The 15,960-nt window shown below is 56.5% G+C and overlaps 1 protein-coding gene across 6 annotated transcripts in view; it reads left to right on the top strand.

The window, feature by feature from the left end:
- Positions 1 to 2,209: 2,209 nt before the first annotated feature.
- The window catches only part of ZFR2 (zinc finger RNA binding protein 2), a 38,180-nt gene continuing 24,429 nt past the window's right edge, over positions 2,210 to 15,960 (top strand). For 4 of the 6 annotated variants that reach the window (XM_070622579.1, XM_070622578.1, XM_070622577.1 and 1 more), the window contains exons 1-2: positions 2,210 to 2,359; positions 15,416 to 15,896. In XM_070622579.1, coding sequence (XP_070478680.1) covers positions 2,307 to 2,359; positions 15,416 to 15,896 — 534 coding nt within the window. In that variant the 5' untranslated portion in view covers positions 2,210 to 2,306. The remainder of the gene's footprint in view (positions 2,360 to 15,415; positions 15,897 to 15,960) is intronic. The other 2 variants (XM_070622581.1, XM_070622580.1) reach the window with 1 other exon arrangement.

Below are 15,960 nucleotides of genomic sequence, written 5' to 3'. Positions count from 1 at the left end.
ATTGGTGAAAATGTGATCAGAGGCTCACAGGAAGCTAGTCCTGTATTCCCACTAGAAGCAGTGGTCGAGTATTCGCTATTCCAGTGTTGGTGGTGACGTTACGGAACAGAACTGCTGCCCATAACGAGAATCAATTGTACTGCTCCCCAGGACTGTTGCGAGGACTAGATAAGAGCGTGCATGTAAAGCATTTAGCACAACGCTTGTAGTAAATAACAGGAAAGAAGATATTACGTAATCCAGAGAAAACACTAAGACAGATCTGCTTCTGCATAAAGCATTCAGCCTTTCTTATCTAGTGAGAGCTGAGGGAATTGGAGGGGGACCATGTGTAATTGCCACGCTGGACTCTAGCCAGGGCATGGCGGGAGAGCGGCCACTAGATTGTTCCTCGTGGCGACACATGGTCATAAAGACACGAAAGGAAGGATGCCATCTGCTAAATCACACATACGGCTTTCTTTGGCACCCTGGGCTTGCCCCGGTTTCTATCCAAGAATTAATTAGCCCTGTGCCTACTTAAATAAGGGGCAAAAGAACACCACCCCACCACGGCCCGTAAACGTACTTTTTTTTTTTTTTTGCCTTTTTTAAAATTTAAAATAATTGTAGATTCACATGAGGTCGTAAGAAATAACACAGAGAGGCCCCACGTACCTTTCCCCATATTACGCAGTGGTAACATCTTACTAAATTATAGCACAATATCATCATTCCTTTTGATACCTCAAGATACAGAACACTTCCATCACCACAGGCTCCCACATGGTGCCATTTTCTAGCCACTTCCACTGCCCATTCCCCACTCCCCTTGTCCTCAACCGCTGGAAATCACAAATAGGCTCTCCATTTCTATAATTTTGACCTTTCAAGAGTTTTACATAAATGGAATCATAAGAGTATGTAGCCTTCTGCCGTTGGCTTTTTCCACTCAGCATAATTCTGTAGAGCTTCAACCAAGTTGGTGTGTGTATGAGAGTTTATCGCTTTTTATTGCTAAGTAGTGTTCCATTTATATGAAGTGTCCAGAACAGGCAGATCCATAGAGACAGAAAGCAGACTAGTGATTGCCAGGGGCTGGGAGGCTGGGGCGGAATTGGGGACTGTTAATGGGTAGTGGGTTTCTTCTTGGGGTGATGAAAATGTTCTGGAATTAGATAGTGGTGATGGTTGCACAACTCTGTGAATATACTAAAAACCATTGAATTGCACACCTTAGATGGGTGAATTGTATGGTATGTGAATTATATCTTAATAAAGCCGTTATTAACCAAAAAATACCATAATTGTAATGAATAGTCTGGTTTGATCTGCTCCCTTCATTCTAAGTTCTGAGGACTGGTATTAGGTCAGTTTTGCTCACTGTTACATCCCCCCAAATGGCCCGGCGTTAGGAGGTGGGTCAAGAAATATTTCTGAAAATGATTACACTGAGAGTGGAGTTTCCCCACCTCAGCCCTACTGACATTTGGGGCCGATCACTCTCTGTGGGGGGCCCTCCTGGGTGCTGTGGGGTGTAGAGCAGCATCTCTGGCCCCACTTGATTCCAGAAGCACCCCCAGTGTGACAACCACAAATGTCCCCAGACATCACCCAGTGTCCCTTATGGGCAAATGGCCCCAATCAAGAACCAATAGCTTAGAGCGACCGAATTTTAGGAGCTGAGTGGGCCCTTAGAAGGCCCCACGAAAAGGCTGGAACCCAGGGGGGCGCTGAAGAGGCGAGCAGGGCCTGGCCGTGTCAATAGGGCCACGTCCATCCAGCCAGAAGTGGTCAGCAGGGCTCCCAAACCCACCCAAGTGACAAAAAGGAAAACCACCCCCATGCTCGTTTCCAGGGCGGGGCCTGGGGTGCACGGTGGGGGGTGCAAGGCAGACACCCCCAAATTGGAGTGGTTAAAGGGCAGACGGTGCTCCAGGAAGGGGTGGGGCTTGCAGCACAGGGCGGGGCTCGAGGTAGAGAAGAGGGATGCAGAGCTGTCAGAAGGGAGGCGGAGCTCCGTGTAAGGGGCGGGGCTTATGGCGAGGGGCGGGGCTTGAGCAGAGACCCCGGATGCGGAGCTGTCAGAAGGGAGGCGGAGCTCCGTGTAAGGGGCGGGGCTTTCGGCGTGGGCGGGGCTTTCGGCAGAGACGTCCTCCAGACGCGGAGGGAATCTAGCCGGCGTGAGCTTCGCGCGGGGGGCGGGGCCTGGGGCGCGTGGCGGGGCGCGAGCGGCATGCGGCCGGGGGGCGGCCCCGGGTGACGTCACGCGCCGGCGGCCCCGCCCCCGCGCCTCCCGTGGGCGCGCGCGCGGTGGAGACGCCAAGATGGCGGCGAGTCACTACTTGGGCTTCGCGCCGGGCGCCGGTCCGCCGTACAGGTAACGGCCCCGGTGCCGCGAGGACCCGCGGGCCGGCGTCTGGGTTGGACCCGGGCGGGACGCGGGCTGGGGGCCCTGCTCCGGCTAAGATGGCCGCAAAGGCGGGAGGCCGCGGCCCCGGGTCGTGTCTGTCAGGGGGAGAGCGGAGGGCTCCTGACGTGGGAGGGCGCCCTGGGCCTGTCGGGGGACGCGCCCCGAGCCGTGCTGCGTGGGGGTCGTACCTGAGGGGCTCCTCGCGGAGGGCACCGGCGCCTGAGCGGGGGGAGAGCAGACGCACCTGGGGGGGGGTGCCTGGCGGGCGGGGGGAGGGGCAGGGGATGGAGGGCGGGGATGTCACGACCCCAGATGGGGGCGGGGAGAGGATGGAGACCCGGGAGGGTGCCTGGCGGGCGGCTGGAGGGGCAGAGGGTGGAGGGCGGGGGTGTCACGACCCCTGATGGGGGCGGGGAGACGATGGAGACCAGGGAGGGTATCTGGTGGGGCAGGGGGTGAAGCAGAGACCTTGTTGGGAGATAGGGGGGTGGAGGTGGGGACCTGACCCCTGATTGGGAGGGAAGAACAACCTGGAAGGGTACCTGGGCAGGCAGGGAGAAGAGCAAAGGGTGGAGGGCCAGAGCTGCCCCCTGATGGGGGGAGAGGGGAGAGGATGCAGAGCTGGGAGGTGGCTGATCCCCGGAGCAGCAGCCAGAGACTTGGGGGGTAGTGGACTTGACGTGGGCCAGAGCCTGAGACCCTACAGGAGGAGGGGCACCTGGGGCCTCTGGGGAAAGGGGAGCAGTAAGGGGGGGTAGAGGGACCTGGGACCTTGGAACTCAGTGGAGCAGGTGTCTGGGTATTGAGGATCTACCCAAGCACCGGGGCCCAGGGGACCCAGCGTTTGGGAGGGGAGGGAGAGGAAGGAGCCTAGAGATGGGAACCAGTTGGGAGAAGGAGGGAACTATGGGTAGAGACATGTGGGGTATGTTTGTACCCCACACGTACAAACGCCCCCTCACACACCGTTCTCCGGGGCCAGCCCCTTGGAGCAGCTCTGCTGTCTCAGTCCTTGGGCCTGGTGCTCAAGACCAAGTCTGGGGCAGGGGTGCGGGGCTGGGGTCCCTGGGGAAGGTGCCCCGCCCCCCCCGCATTGTTTTCATTCCTCGCCCTTGTGTCAGTTTCCAGCCCTTAGCCTGGCGGAAGCTCTGCAGCCGGTTTCTCAGGGACCCTGAGGAGCCAGCCACGGCTGCCACCGCCCCTTAGGCGAGGGCCGGGGCTTTGCTGAACGTTTCCCTCGTGCTGTCATTGTGATAGTGCCTTGATGGTCCCCGTGGGCTCCGAACATGCTCGTGCAAATGAGAAGTCCTGCTGATGTTTTCCGCACTCGAGTCGTCCCTGAGGTGTCGGGTTTGGCTCGTGAGGGGTTTTCTATCAGGGAAAGGATGTGTGGGCTGCGGTCCTGGAGGGAGCGGTACATCTGTATTAGATTGCCCCTTGTCCCCCTCATCCACCGAGGCATTCCCGTTGCTGGTGCTTGAAGCAGCAGGACTCTGGGAAACGCCCCGCCCCTCTGCTGCCTGCCAGCTCTTGCTTTTCTTTCTCTTTTCGCTTGCTCTCTTTCTCCAGTGCATTCGTCAATCAGAGGTGGAAAGTCACTTGAATGTTGTGCTTTCTATTAAGATTACCTTCCAGAGAAAAAACTGAGTGTTTACACTGATAAAATAGGTAATTTCTGAGCTTCACTAGGTGTGTTTGTCATTTAATTTAATTAATACACTTACTACATTTTTATGTGGGGTTTTTTTTTTTTTTTTTGCTGTGGAAGATTAGCCCTGAGATAGCATCTGTGCCAGTCTTCCTCTGTTTTGTCCTTGGGATACTGCCACATCATGGCTAGTAAATAGAGTGGATCCATGCCCAAGATCCGAACCCGCGAACCTGGGCCGCCAAAGCAGAGGTGCGGAACTTTAACCATTCGGCCACAGGGTGGCCCTGCACTTAACTACATTTTAACACGGCTGTCTGTATTCTGACGGCTTGCGTGATACAATATATGCATGTAACTACGGATGCGAAACTACTACGAACCGAATGTCCCATTAGTCTGTGTCTTTAGAATTGTCCCCGAGAGTGTGTTATTCCTTGAGAAAAGAGTGGACTTAACTAAAACTAAGACATGGGAGTCATAGCAAACTAAATTTCAGTCTCACAAAAGCTTGAAACGAGTTGTCTGCATTATCTGCCTAATTTCAAGTTGACCAGACGCTGGGGGACACAACTTTGCCTAAAACCTTTAGCTGCCTCTACGGTCTGTGTTTCTTATGATGTGCCGCGGAAAAACGGAGCAGATGACAGAGTTTGTGCGTGCCAGCTTTACGGTAGCGTTTGGACCACAGGAGTTTCAAAGCCCCTTTCATGGATTGCCGAGGCGGAGACAAGTGTTTATTTCTTGGAGGAATTTTGAGTGGGTTTTCTTGGATTCTAAAACTGACAGCCGTAGCCCTGGACAGGAACATTCCTTCCATCGTCCTTCGTAAATGGGGTTGGGATCTGAACGGTCCTTCAGTTGTTGGTCTGTGAGAATTGGGTGCACGGTCTCTCCTGGAGGCGTAATGAAAGTTTGCGGTCGCCCGAGGACAGTGTTGCTTCTTTATTTTATTTTATGAGGTCTTTTAAATCTCGTAAGCCTTTTGTAGTTAGCACTGCAAGTATTCAGCATTGAGGATTCACCCCGTCTGGGAAATTGAGTTTGACAGTGTTTTTGATTAGACCGAGGGCAGTTTCCAGTTGGGCAGCCGAGAGCGGCTCCAGGACCCAGCAGGTGCTGTGTGAGGGTGAATCGCGTTGGTGGGAGAACCTGAGAATGCGGAGCTGTGTGCCGGAGGGCCGCAGCCGCCTGGCCGTGTCGCGACAGCTCCCTCTGTGTGGAGCAGTTTTGTCAAAATGCCACCCGCGGAGTGGCTCCCGCTGCCTTCACGTTCTTTGCTGGAGTTCGGTGTCATGCTGGGGTTGCCATCGGGAGCAGCTCTGTTTTCCTAAGCTTTGGACTGAATTCCGTCATCTGGAGGATGTCAGGAGGCTGGCAGTTGGGCTGGAACGCCCTCAGACTCGCTTGGTGGTGGTAGTGATGGAAGTTGCTGGTCATCGGGTCTGTCTTATGCCTCAGTCCCAGACGCTGATGTCGCCTCGCGTCCTCACAGTGTCCCTTGAGGCCAGTATGATGATGCCCATTTTCTGGAGAGGAGAATGAGGCTCAGGGTACAGTGACTGGCCTAGGGTCCCCAGGGTGGTACGTGGGGGGTCTGGGCCGGTGCCTTTGCCCCACACGGGCACGCCTGAGCCTGGGGGCTTGTGGCAGAGCCGGCCTGAGCGCCGCGCGTGGCCGTGGGGCCCGCTGGACGACAGCGGGTTGTGGTCATTGTTTGCAGCACCTCCTGGCCCCTGCCCCTCTCATTCTGGGCCCCAGTTGCATTGTGGTTTAGGGCCACGTTCTTCAGACTTTACAAAACCGCCCTCCCCAGGTAGGGAAGCCAAGGAAGTGTCTGGGCTGGCGTCGCTGGGACGGTGACTGAAACCCAACCTGTCTCTCTCGAGGCCACGGAGAGCTTGGGGACGGCCCCGGAGCCACACCGCCCCCCTGTGCTGGCAGACGGAAGACCCCTGGTAACACCCATGATCGGGAGCCCCTGCTCTGTCAGCTACAGCTGGGCCTGGTCTGCCCTGGGCCGGCCTCCACGGCCTGCCCCCCGCGGGTCTCCAGAGCCCTCGAGAGTGAACCTCACCCAAGGCCCAGCTCTCCCCTGAGCTTCAGTCCAAGGAGCAGGCTGCTGGGGGAGTCTGCTGTCGCTGCCTCGGGGCCCCGGGACTCCTGCCTCCACACCCCAGAGCAGCGCTGCGTTAGCCAGCCTGGAAGAGGGGCCCGTGGGGCCTCTGCTGAGTCTGCGGCTGATCGGTGATGCTCCTCGGGGGCGCCTGCCGTTGACCCCTGGGGATGGCCGGCAAGTTGCCCTTGGAATAGCGAGGCGCGGGGGTCTTCCTGTCGGAGAGCAGTCGCTGTGGTTTCTCTAAAGGCCCGTCTCACTGAGGCTGAGGCAATCTGAGGATTGCTGGAGGAAGTCCCTGGAAGGAAATTTTGACTGGCAGCTCTGAACTACAAACTTGATTTAAATATATTTTAAAGAAAACGTTTCAAATGACAGAGCTATGTTATCTTAACTCTGATCACATGCAAATTAGGTACAGTAAAATTTTTGAAGTATGGATTTTGAATTTTTATTTTATCCATTTTATCACCAAGGTCAGCTCATCAACATCGAAGCATAAGGAGATTCCTAAGAGAGATTTTTTTTTTCCTAAACATACTCTGTTTCTGAATCTTTAGTAGTTTTATTTTATATTTTGCCCAGATCTACCAACATGCGTATTTAGAATTGTCAACAGATATATCAAATTTAAAAGCATTTTCAAATGATTTTTAAGCTCACTTGTTCAATGTGTGTCATCGGTGTTCTTTTGTGTGGCCGTAGAGGTAAGGGGACGACGACTGTCGACCTGGGTAAATAACTGGGTGGTTGTGGAAACGTAAGGAAGACGTGCAGAAAGGGTGTCTGTAAACCGTGTGTTTCTTCTCTCTTTATTTTATATTAGTAAATGGAAAGTTCGTGAAACTTCAGATCAGGGATTATCAAGGGCCAGACACATACATAAACGAGTCGAGTCCAAGATGGTAGGGGGTGTCTGGGGGACTCGAGACGGAGCCTGTGGCCCCCCCCCTTGGAGTTTTAAACCCCAGCCCCAAATTCAGACTCCGCGGGACCGTTGACCCCTGCCTCCACTTTCTGACCTCTGCCTGATGTTTTTAAACGTTTATCACCAAAGGCTGACGTAGGAGATAGTATAGACACGTTCTGTAATTAAAAGGAACAGTACATACCCCAGCCAGGAGGAGGAGCCCTCATATCGACTGGTTTTGGTCAATTCAGAAGGTTCTGGGGGTTTTATTGTATTAAAAAGTTAATGTCAGTTTTGTTTTCATCGCGGCTCTAAGTTGTTCAGACAGCTTTCTCGTCTAAGCCGACCGATGCTGGCTCATTCAGAGCAAAATCGGGGCGCTTCGACGAGGCAGAGATTATTTTTGCTTGTTTCCTTTGTCTTTGCACGTCTTTTTCTATGTCTGTGACACCTTTGATCAGAAGTATGCCGTTTACTCATAGAATATTCTTTAGAATATTGATTGGGAAAAGTTTTGGCACCACCCAAGGTCTGCTTGGTTGGCCTTGTTCCCTTGTTCTGTCCTGTGCACCAGCCGGGAGCTCAAGTTCTTTGCCTGTTCCTTTCTGTGGTCTTCATGTCACACGATCATGGTAAGGTGGCCGAGGGATTTCTTCTAGCTGGAAACTTCATTTGTAAAGGTTTTGGGGAATGGAACTTCTTTTTTTGGTAGATATTTTGCTTTGGGCAATTTCCTTTCCTGCCCCCCTCCCCCCCCCAAAGGTAAGGTAAGTTGCATTTGTGGCACTTCACTGTCCATTTGCCTTTTTTTCTTCTTTTTTTGCAGGGGAGGATTTGCCCTGAGCTAACATCTGTTGCCAATCTCCCTTTTTATTTTTTTTCTTTTCCCCAAAGCCACAGTGCATGGTTGTGTATCCTGGTTGTAGGTCCTTCCAGTTCTTCTGTGTGAGCCGCCACCACAGCATGGCAGCTGATGGGCGGATGGTGTGGTTCTGTGACAGGGAAACGAGCCCAGGTCACCGAGGCAGAGAGCGCTGAACTTTAACCACCAGACCATCAGGGCTGGCCCCCATTAGCCTTTTAAATGAATGTATCCTAGGTCACGTATTTGTCACTGTTGACTAAGAATGGAGAGTTGCTTCCCTGTGCTCCTGGAGCATTTGTACTTGGGAAAGTCAGTTCGGTTGACCGAGGTTAATGCCTCGATGAGTTTTGCTCTCGGGGCAGCATGAGCTCTACCGCCTAAGACCTTTGGACGCATGTTGGATAAGAGCCAGTGGCGTCCTTTTAATTTAGAATGTCGTTGGCTGAATCGAGGGGTGGTGGTTCGACGTCTGTCGTGCTTGCTCACGAGAGCCCCAGATTGGCTGTCTAGTCCTGCCCGCTCTGTTGACTCAGAGGCGCACGTTAGACCCGAGTGGACGTGGCTGTGGGGTCTTTCCGCCCCTTCAAGCATCAGGAGAGGAGAGCGTTGGAACCACAGACAATCCCTTGCTGGTCCCACAACGCTGGCCGTTCCCCACTTGGGGTCACAGCAGTAGAGAGGCCTCACGGCTGCAGCGACGCTGGTGGGAAGTCCTTTCACGTGCCCTGCTTCTCAGAGGCGCGTACATAACGCTTCTCTTTGGCTCGGCCCGCGTAAGACCATTTGGACGGCGTCCTCATGCACCTGGCCCTCGGGGCTGACCGTGTGGCTGCCTGCCACGTGGGGACCATGTTCCTATCCAGAGGATGAAGGGAATTCCAGGAGCTCCACTGCCGCACAGAGTCTGCTCACCCTCGAGGCTCTGGAAGGACCGTCTGCCGTCTCTGGAATCGGCCTCGGGACGGCCGAGCAGCCGGTGGCTGCGTCCCCGGGCACCAGGCTGGCCCTGACTGGGAGCTGAGACTCTGACTCTGCTGTAAAGAAGGTGGCAGGTGGGGCTGGGGAGTGAATCCTGTGTCACCTTGTCGGGAGCCCACAGATGTAGTTCGCTAGCCCTCAGCAGCCTGGAGGGATGTTTCTGGGGCGTCTGCATCTGAAATGGGCGTTCCACGTGGAGAATGCGCGGAAGGCTGTCAGCGTAAAACAAATTCTGTTAAAAAATCAGAATCGATGTGGGGATGAATGTGTAATCTGTTGTATGTTTTGAATAAAAAGCCTGTGTGAACTGAAGTGCCAGATGAAACCAGGGCGAGTGTGTTGTCTGCGTGTCCCAGGAGGTGATGGCGATGGGATCCGACTGCCAGTAAAGCAGACGGGAAACGCCCCAAGGGATGGCTCGAGTGGCCGTGTCAGCGTCGGTTGCGTGCCTCACAAGGCCCCATCTGAACTGGAGTGTTGGCGACCCTGCGTGGGCTCCCAGACGCTCCTGGAGCCTGGGCTCCGGCACGAGGCCGAGGGAGGGGACCTTTCGTTCCAGCGCACTGCGGGATGGTGGTCTTCGCCCAGAGCTTTCCGACCCTCGGCGCTCAGCTTGGGCTCTGTCTGGCGTGGTCTCCGCCCTCGGGAGAGTTAGGAGGAGGGGCTCAGTAAGTGGGTGAGGAGCGCGCCCTGGAAGGGAGAGGCCACGATTCCAGAAGTGGGGGCTCTGTGAGCTTTCTCAGCACTGTGAGGCCGGGAAAATCTTTTTCCACTTGATTATTTTTCTCAGGCTAAATGTTTGTGTGTGCGCGCACGTGTGCGTGTGTGTTCCCATCGAGTACGACCCTTGGAAAGCAGTATGCAGCAGAAATCACTGTTACAGCCAGCTCAGGGTGACCCGTCTTCCTGACTGTCTCTCAGACCTCATGTCACCTGCCGGGCACTCCTCAGCTGTGCCCTTCCGAAGTGAGGTCTGCGCGCAGGGCCCCGCGTGTCTGTGGGGTGGGCCTTTTGGGAGTAAGCCAGAGCGTGTGCGCTCCCCCCGCCCCAACCCGGCAAGCCTTGGGTCGGGAACCTGGCCGCCTACAGTGCGTTCTTTCCATCTTCTGGCCTCCCTGTCCCCATTGGCTTGGCCTTGCATCCTAAAATCTCATCTAGATGGTGTGCCCAGAAAAGCCCGACCCCCCAACAAATGTGCAGACCAGAAGCCACTGATGACCTTCGCCTGGGACCCAAGGCCGAGGCCACCGGCCGGGGTTCAGCGATCTGCGTGCTCACAGATGCGCTCAGATCCTGCTCTCCCTGCGCTGACTGGCGCCCGAGCCTCTGCCCCCGGCTTCCTGCCCAGCTCTTCTCCCTCCCGGGCAGGCAGCACCGGCCGGGTCCTCAGTGTCATGGAGACAGCAGCCCTCGCCCTTGTAGTCCAGTGGCATGCTCTCTGCACAGCAGGCGGCTGCAGACGATGTTTAGGCTCCTTGCGTCCCAGGAGGCTTCGCCAGGAGCGAATCTGTGACCTTTAATTCCTGGTCCCCAGCCCCCACCCCAGCTCCTCGCCTTGGTCAGGGGTTGAAAGTTGGCGGCCTGCAGCCCCGCTTGAGGCTCGCACCTGCTTGCTCTGCCTGTGTGGCGGGTTTCTGCTGCTTTATTTGAATTAGTTGTCAGCATTTAAAAATTAGGAGACTTTACAAAACCCCCGATTTCTAGCCTCACTTCACATCGGAAGACCTGGGCCCCCTGGCCTGCCGTGTGAGCTCCTGCCTGCGCGAGGCACTGTGACACCTGAGTTCTTGGTTAATTGTCACACCGTCTCAAGAGGTGGGTGTCCCCCTTTTGCAGGTGAGTAAACTGAGGCTAGGAAAGTAAGTGGCTGGCTCCAGGTCCCAGTGAGCAGAGCCAGGATTAGAAGCCCGGTGGTCTGGCCCGGAGCCCGTGCCCGGCCCTCGGCTGTGGCTCTTCCCCCTAGTGTCTGAGTTTGAACCCACTCGAGCTCTAAACCGGTCCTTGTGCAGAACCATCGCATCCCCGGGGTCTGTCTGCTTTGAAGGACCCCAGTCCTGTAGGACCAGGGCCACACGCTTATGGCCTCATTTAACCGTTATTACCTCTTTAGAGGCGCCGTCTCCAAATACAGTCTCGCTGGGTGTTAGAGCTTCGTGTGAATGTGGGGGCACAGTTCAGTCCGTAGCACCATCATAACGGCCTAACACAGGTCCGCTCTGGGCATGGGACACCTCGCTGACTCCCCATGGCTTACTGGGTAAAATCTGGATTCTGTCCAGCATCTGAGAGCCCCGAGCCCAGCGTCCAGCCTCCTGTCCCCCCCATGCCCTGTCCCTCAGCACACAGGACAGGTTCCATCAGCCCCTGTGCTTTCTCCCATGCCGATGTCCGCACAGGCCCTTGTCTCTGAAACCCCAGTCACCCTTCACGGGAGGCCTTTTCCAGCCTCGGGGAGCGGGAGGAGGGCTCCTGCTGCCCGCTGGGCCGTCAGCACATCCACCCTTCTGCTGCCCCGCCCCCAGCGTCTCAGCTGTTCGCACAGGAAGAGATGCTCCATCCCGGCAGCCGAGCAGGTGGGAGGGGGTGACCTCTGGTGAGGTCAAGGGTGTCATGCCATCCCACATAGAACTTAAAGCTGATGTTGACTCTGACCCTGTACAGCTCACAGCCAGCCCGCCTGCTCACAGCTGTGACATTTACAGGCCCGCTGCTGGGAGCCGCGCTGCATGCACACAGAACACCCGAGATCTCCCCACACTGAGTCGCATCCAGGCAGAGGGGCCTGGGTGCCTAAGCGTTACCTTTCAGGGTCGTATACGACAAAAGCATGTCCTTTTTAGTTTACACTCGCACACGTGCTGTCTCGAGGCTGATCCTGAGTCAGGGCAGCCCGTGGTGTCCGGGTGATCCTTCTGGTTAGGGTCTGGACCAGGCATGACCAGGCCATGATGCTGCCCACCTGTGGCCTGGACCTCAAAGCTGGTGGCCTGGGATCGAGCTTGTCCCAGACAGTGGTTCTCAACCAGACAGTGTCTGGGGACATCTGTGATTGTCGCACTGTGGGTGCTCCTGGCATCGAGTGGGTGGGACCAGGGATGCTCCTCGGGACCCCCACCCCCCAATCCCCCTGGATTGAGCAGGTGCACCCTAGACCAGACTGTGAGCTTGTGGCGGGGAACAAGGTCAACAACCACCCGCTGGGTCCCCTCAGTGGCCCCACCAGGTGGAGACAGCTTCCGGCCCGAGTTGGATCACCGTGGGAGCGGAAGAAGGAAGCAGGTCGCTCTGCCTCCTCTGGGCCCTCGGCTAGAGGAGGGAACTCACGCTTCTGCCCCGGGAGACGCTCGCTGCTGTGTCCTCAGTGGGCGCGCTTCATGGGCTGTGGCTTCAGGACCGAGAAGGAGAGCCTGCTCGCGTGGGTGGCCACGGCCTGGAAGGAGCTGGGGAAGAAGGGACCCCCCAGGGCTGCTCCATGTCGCCGTGAAGAAGCAGAGCCATGGGGGCAGCGGGTCTCCGGCCACAGGGCTCCAGTCTGCACGCTCATGCACTCGAGGGCCCGCCCTTGCAGCCTGGGCAGATCAGGCCCCTTGTTGAGTGTGCCTCGTGCCTTCAGAGACGTGGCCTTTCATTGTCCTTCCGGTGTCCATCCCTTCCGTTTTCCTTGCTGGTTTGGGTTGGGTCCGTGCCTCTCCCGTGTGACTCAGGACAGGCCCTGGCCCCAGGGTAAATCCTGCTGGATCTGAGGCAGCCAGCCTGGCCCTGGCCCCCTCGGCTGTGCTTGTTTGAAGGTGGATGGTGCGGGACCCAGGCTGGATGAGAAACCACAGGGGAGGCCGGCTTGAGGAGGCACGTCTAGAACGTGCATAGAACAGGCCTCACAGCATTGCTTCAGCAGCAGAAAATGGGAACTTTCCTGGTGGTGTAAAGATAGGCCAGGAATTCTTGATATTCCTCCCTTCAGAAGCGGCCTGACCGTCTGCCCTGCTTAGATTCGGTGATTCTCTTCCGGCCAACGGACTGTGGCAGGAGTTATGTGATGTCTGAGGCTGGGGCACTGCCAGGACAGCCGCCACCTGGTGCTTCCCCTCTCCCTCACTCCCCTCTCTCGGGCCTCTCGCTCTGGGGGAGCCGGTCTCCCTGTTGTAAGGACACCCAGGCAGGGCTGGGAGATGCCCACCCAGGGAGAAACCGAGGCCTCCCCCAACAGCCAGCACCAACTTGCCAGCCATGTGAAGGGACATCCCGGAAGCAGGTCCACGTCCCCAGTCGAGCCTTCGGATGATGCAGCCCCAGCCGACTTCTTGTTGGCCACGTCATAAAGACCCCAAGCCAGAGCCCAGCCAAGCCCGCCCCACATTTGGGACCCACAGACACTGTGACGATGATGAATATTTATTGTTGTTTGAAGCCACATCATTTTGGGGCAATTTTAAGCTCGGCAGTAGATAACTGATAGCTAATGTGAATGTCCCCCCTGGGAAGATAGGCGAGTGAATGACAATATGTCCAAACAAGTTAATAGCCTTTAAGCTTGGGAGGCCCAGGGCGCAAGGACAGATGGAAGCCTGCACACCGCATGTCTGAATATCTTAGTGTTATAGACCAGGCTGGAAAGAGTTAGATACACTACGTTCTGTCCCGCCTACCTTGACAAATACACCTTTCTAATGACAAAAAAGGGGCGGGGGCGACGGTAAGGGTCTTGTGGCTGTCAAAGCATCAGAGATGACTGAACTGGGTTATCCTGTGTATCTGGGCATTCTGTTGAGGGGCTGGTGATGTTGAATGTCTTGAAATAAAAACATGCTAATTAATAAACAATTGTGTGTTCTTTAAGATTTATTTTAGGTGCCTTGATTTCAGCACGAATGACGTTTGTAATCAAGAAGTTCATGTCATTTGAATTTTGTGACAATATGACCCAAAGTAGCTGTCGTGGGCTGACTTGTGGACCCCTAAAACTCATACTTGAGTCCCGGCCCCGAATACATCAGAATGTGGCTGTGTTTGGAGACGGGTCTTTGAGGGGCCTGAGTTAAGACGAGGCCATTTGGAAGGGCTGTATGTAGACGGGGGCCCCAGGGGCCACTCCTGCCCCATTCCCCACGGCGTGCCCACCCACACCTGTGAGACCGTGCTCCTGCATCTGCCATCTTCACTGGGCACCTACTGCGTGCCGGGCGCGACTGCAGGGCCAGGAGGAGCTGGGGACGTGCTGTAGCCCTGTGTGCCTGTGGCTCCGAGCTGGCGGGAGGAGACACGGGGACTGACAAGTGGGAGAGGATCAGGCCGGGCTGGGGGAGACCCAGAGCAGAGTGAGGGGACGTGGAGAGGCGTGCTGCTGCTCTCCTGGACAGACTCAGGGAGGGCTTCTCGGAGGAGGCGGCATCTGAACAGCCACCTTCAGGAGGTGAGGCAGGGAGCACGCAGGTGTGGGAGGGGCCGGAGCCGGAGGGCTTCGGGGTGCATCTGGAGCCTTGGAGGGTTGTAAGCGGGAGGGTGGCAGGGTCAGGGCCATGCTTGAGAGGACAAGGACAGGCCAGCGAGGAGGCTCCTCCACCCCCAGCTCTGGGAGGAACTTTCCCGCTTCCTTCCCTCCTCCTGGCTGGTCCCTCAGCGCTCAGTGCAGCCTGGATCCCACTCCTTGTCTTGTCCCCGTCTGTCCACACTCGCTCCACTGGGCAGTGAGCCACTTGGGGGGCGGGAACACGTGTGCGGAGGTCCCCGATGGACGGGGGCCGTGTCCCTTTGGGCTCAGTCGACCTGCCCCCAAACACGCGCAAGCTGTGGTCTTCACTGCCGCCCTTCCTGACAACGGGCTTGTAAATTCAAGCACTGTCTCCCGGGGCTGGCGTTTAGCAGAGGGCGGGGCCCTGAGGCCAGAGAGATCTGGGTCGGAATCAAGCACTTGATCACTGATCCGCAGGGTTTCCTCCTCCGGACAGTGCAGATGGACAGACGGACTGACGGATAGAGCTGGCACCTTCTCTGGGGGTCACAGGGCGTGAATGAGGCGATGTGGACCAAGGCCCCAGTGCCGGCTTTGTTGATAGAAGCCGGCTCTCGTTATCGCGAGGTTTTAGCTTGCTGTTAACAGACTTTCCTTATTTTAATAATTGGGTGGATCCACTTGTTCCTTGTTTAAAAAATACCATTAAAGTCTAGCTTTCTTTGAAGAATCTTAGTGTCGGGAAATCTTGATGTCGCCCACACAGGTGAGCTGAGAAGTTCTGGAATGGTTTGGGGCCTGACTGCCACTCACTGTGCCTCAGTTTCCTCTTCTGTAAAATGGGGTCATGGATGGTCCCTGCCTCCCGAGGGTGGTTGCAAGATTGCGTTAATTCATGAAAAGCGCTTGAAAAGTCATAGAAAGGTCTGAACAAGTGTTAGTCGTTCCAGAAAGAACTGTGGACGTGGGCAGCCAAAGCAGCTGCCGTCCGTGGCTGGTGGAGTCGATGCTCAACTCGGGTCCCTGCGATGCGCGTCTGTGTTTGTCTTGGTTGCAGCGCCCTGCTTCCCTCGGCTTCTCCCCTCCCTGCTGCTGGAGCCACCTCCACCACGCAGCCCGCTCCTGGGATGGGCCCCACCGCGACCCCGACGCTTCCCAAGGCCGCCCAGCCGCCCCGGCCCGTCGTCCCAGCGGGGTGCAGTGGGTACCAGCCCCACTCTGGCCAGGACTCCTGTTACAGCAGCCGTCCCCAGGAGCCCACCCCCGCGCCCACCACCACTCCCTCCTTCCAGGTACCAGCTGGCCTGTGTCTGACCACGCCCTCCTTCTGGAAAACTCGGACAGTGTTGAGTGAAGAGTCCGTGGGCTGCCCGTGCCAGCAGACAGTCGGGACATGCCCTCACCCTCCTCGTGCTCCGGTCCCTGCCTGGGAGTTGATCAGGGGACATGCATGTCCTTGTCAGGCCCTTCTGGTGCTGCTGACCCCAGAGCTCCAGTCCACAGACGTGGCCGCCGTGCTTCCGCTTAGAATCACTAAGGTGTCCCATGCTGGATGTGGCCCACGCCCTGAGCCTCTGCCCCCCAGCTTGTCCCCAGTGGGGT

Source organism: Equus przewalskii, chromosome 6, assembly GCF_037783145.1.
Source record: "Equus przewalskii isolate Varuska chromosome 6, EquPr2, whole genome shotgun sequence".
Classification (NCBI taxonomy): domain Eukaryota; kingdom Metazoa; phylum Chordata; class Mammalia; order Perissodactyla; family Equidae; genus Equus; species Equus przewalskii.
This window is presented reverse-complemented; position numbering and strand designations above follow the sequence as displayed.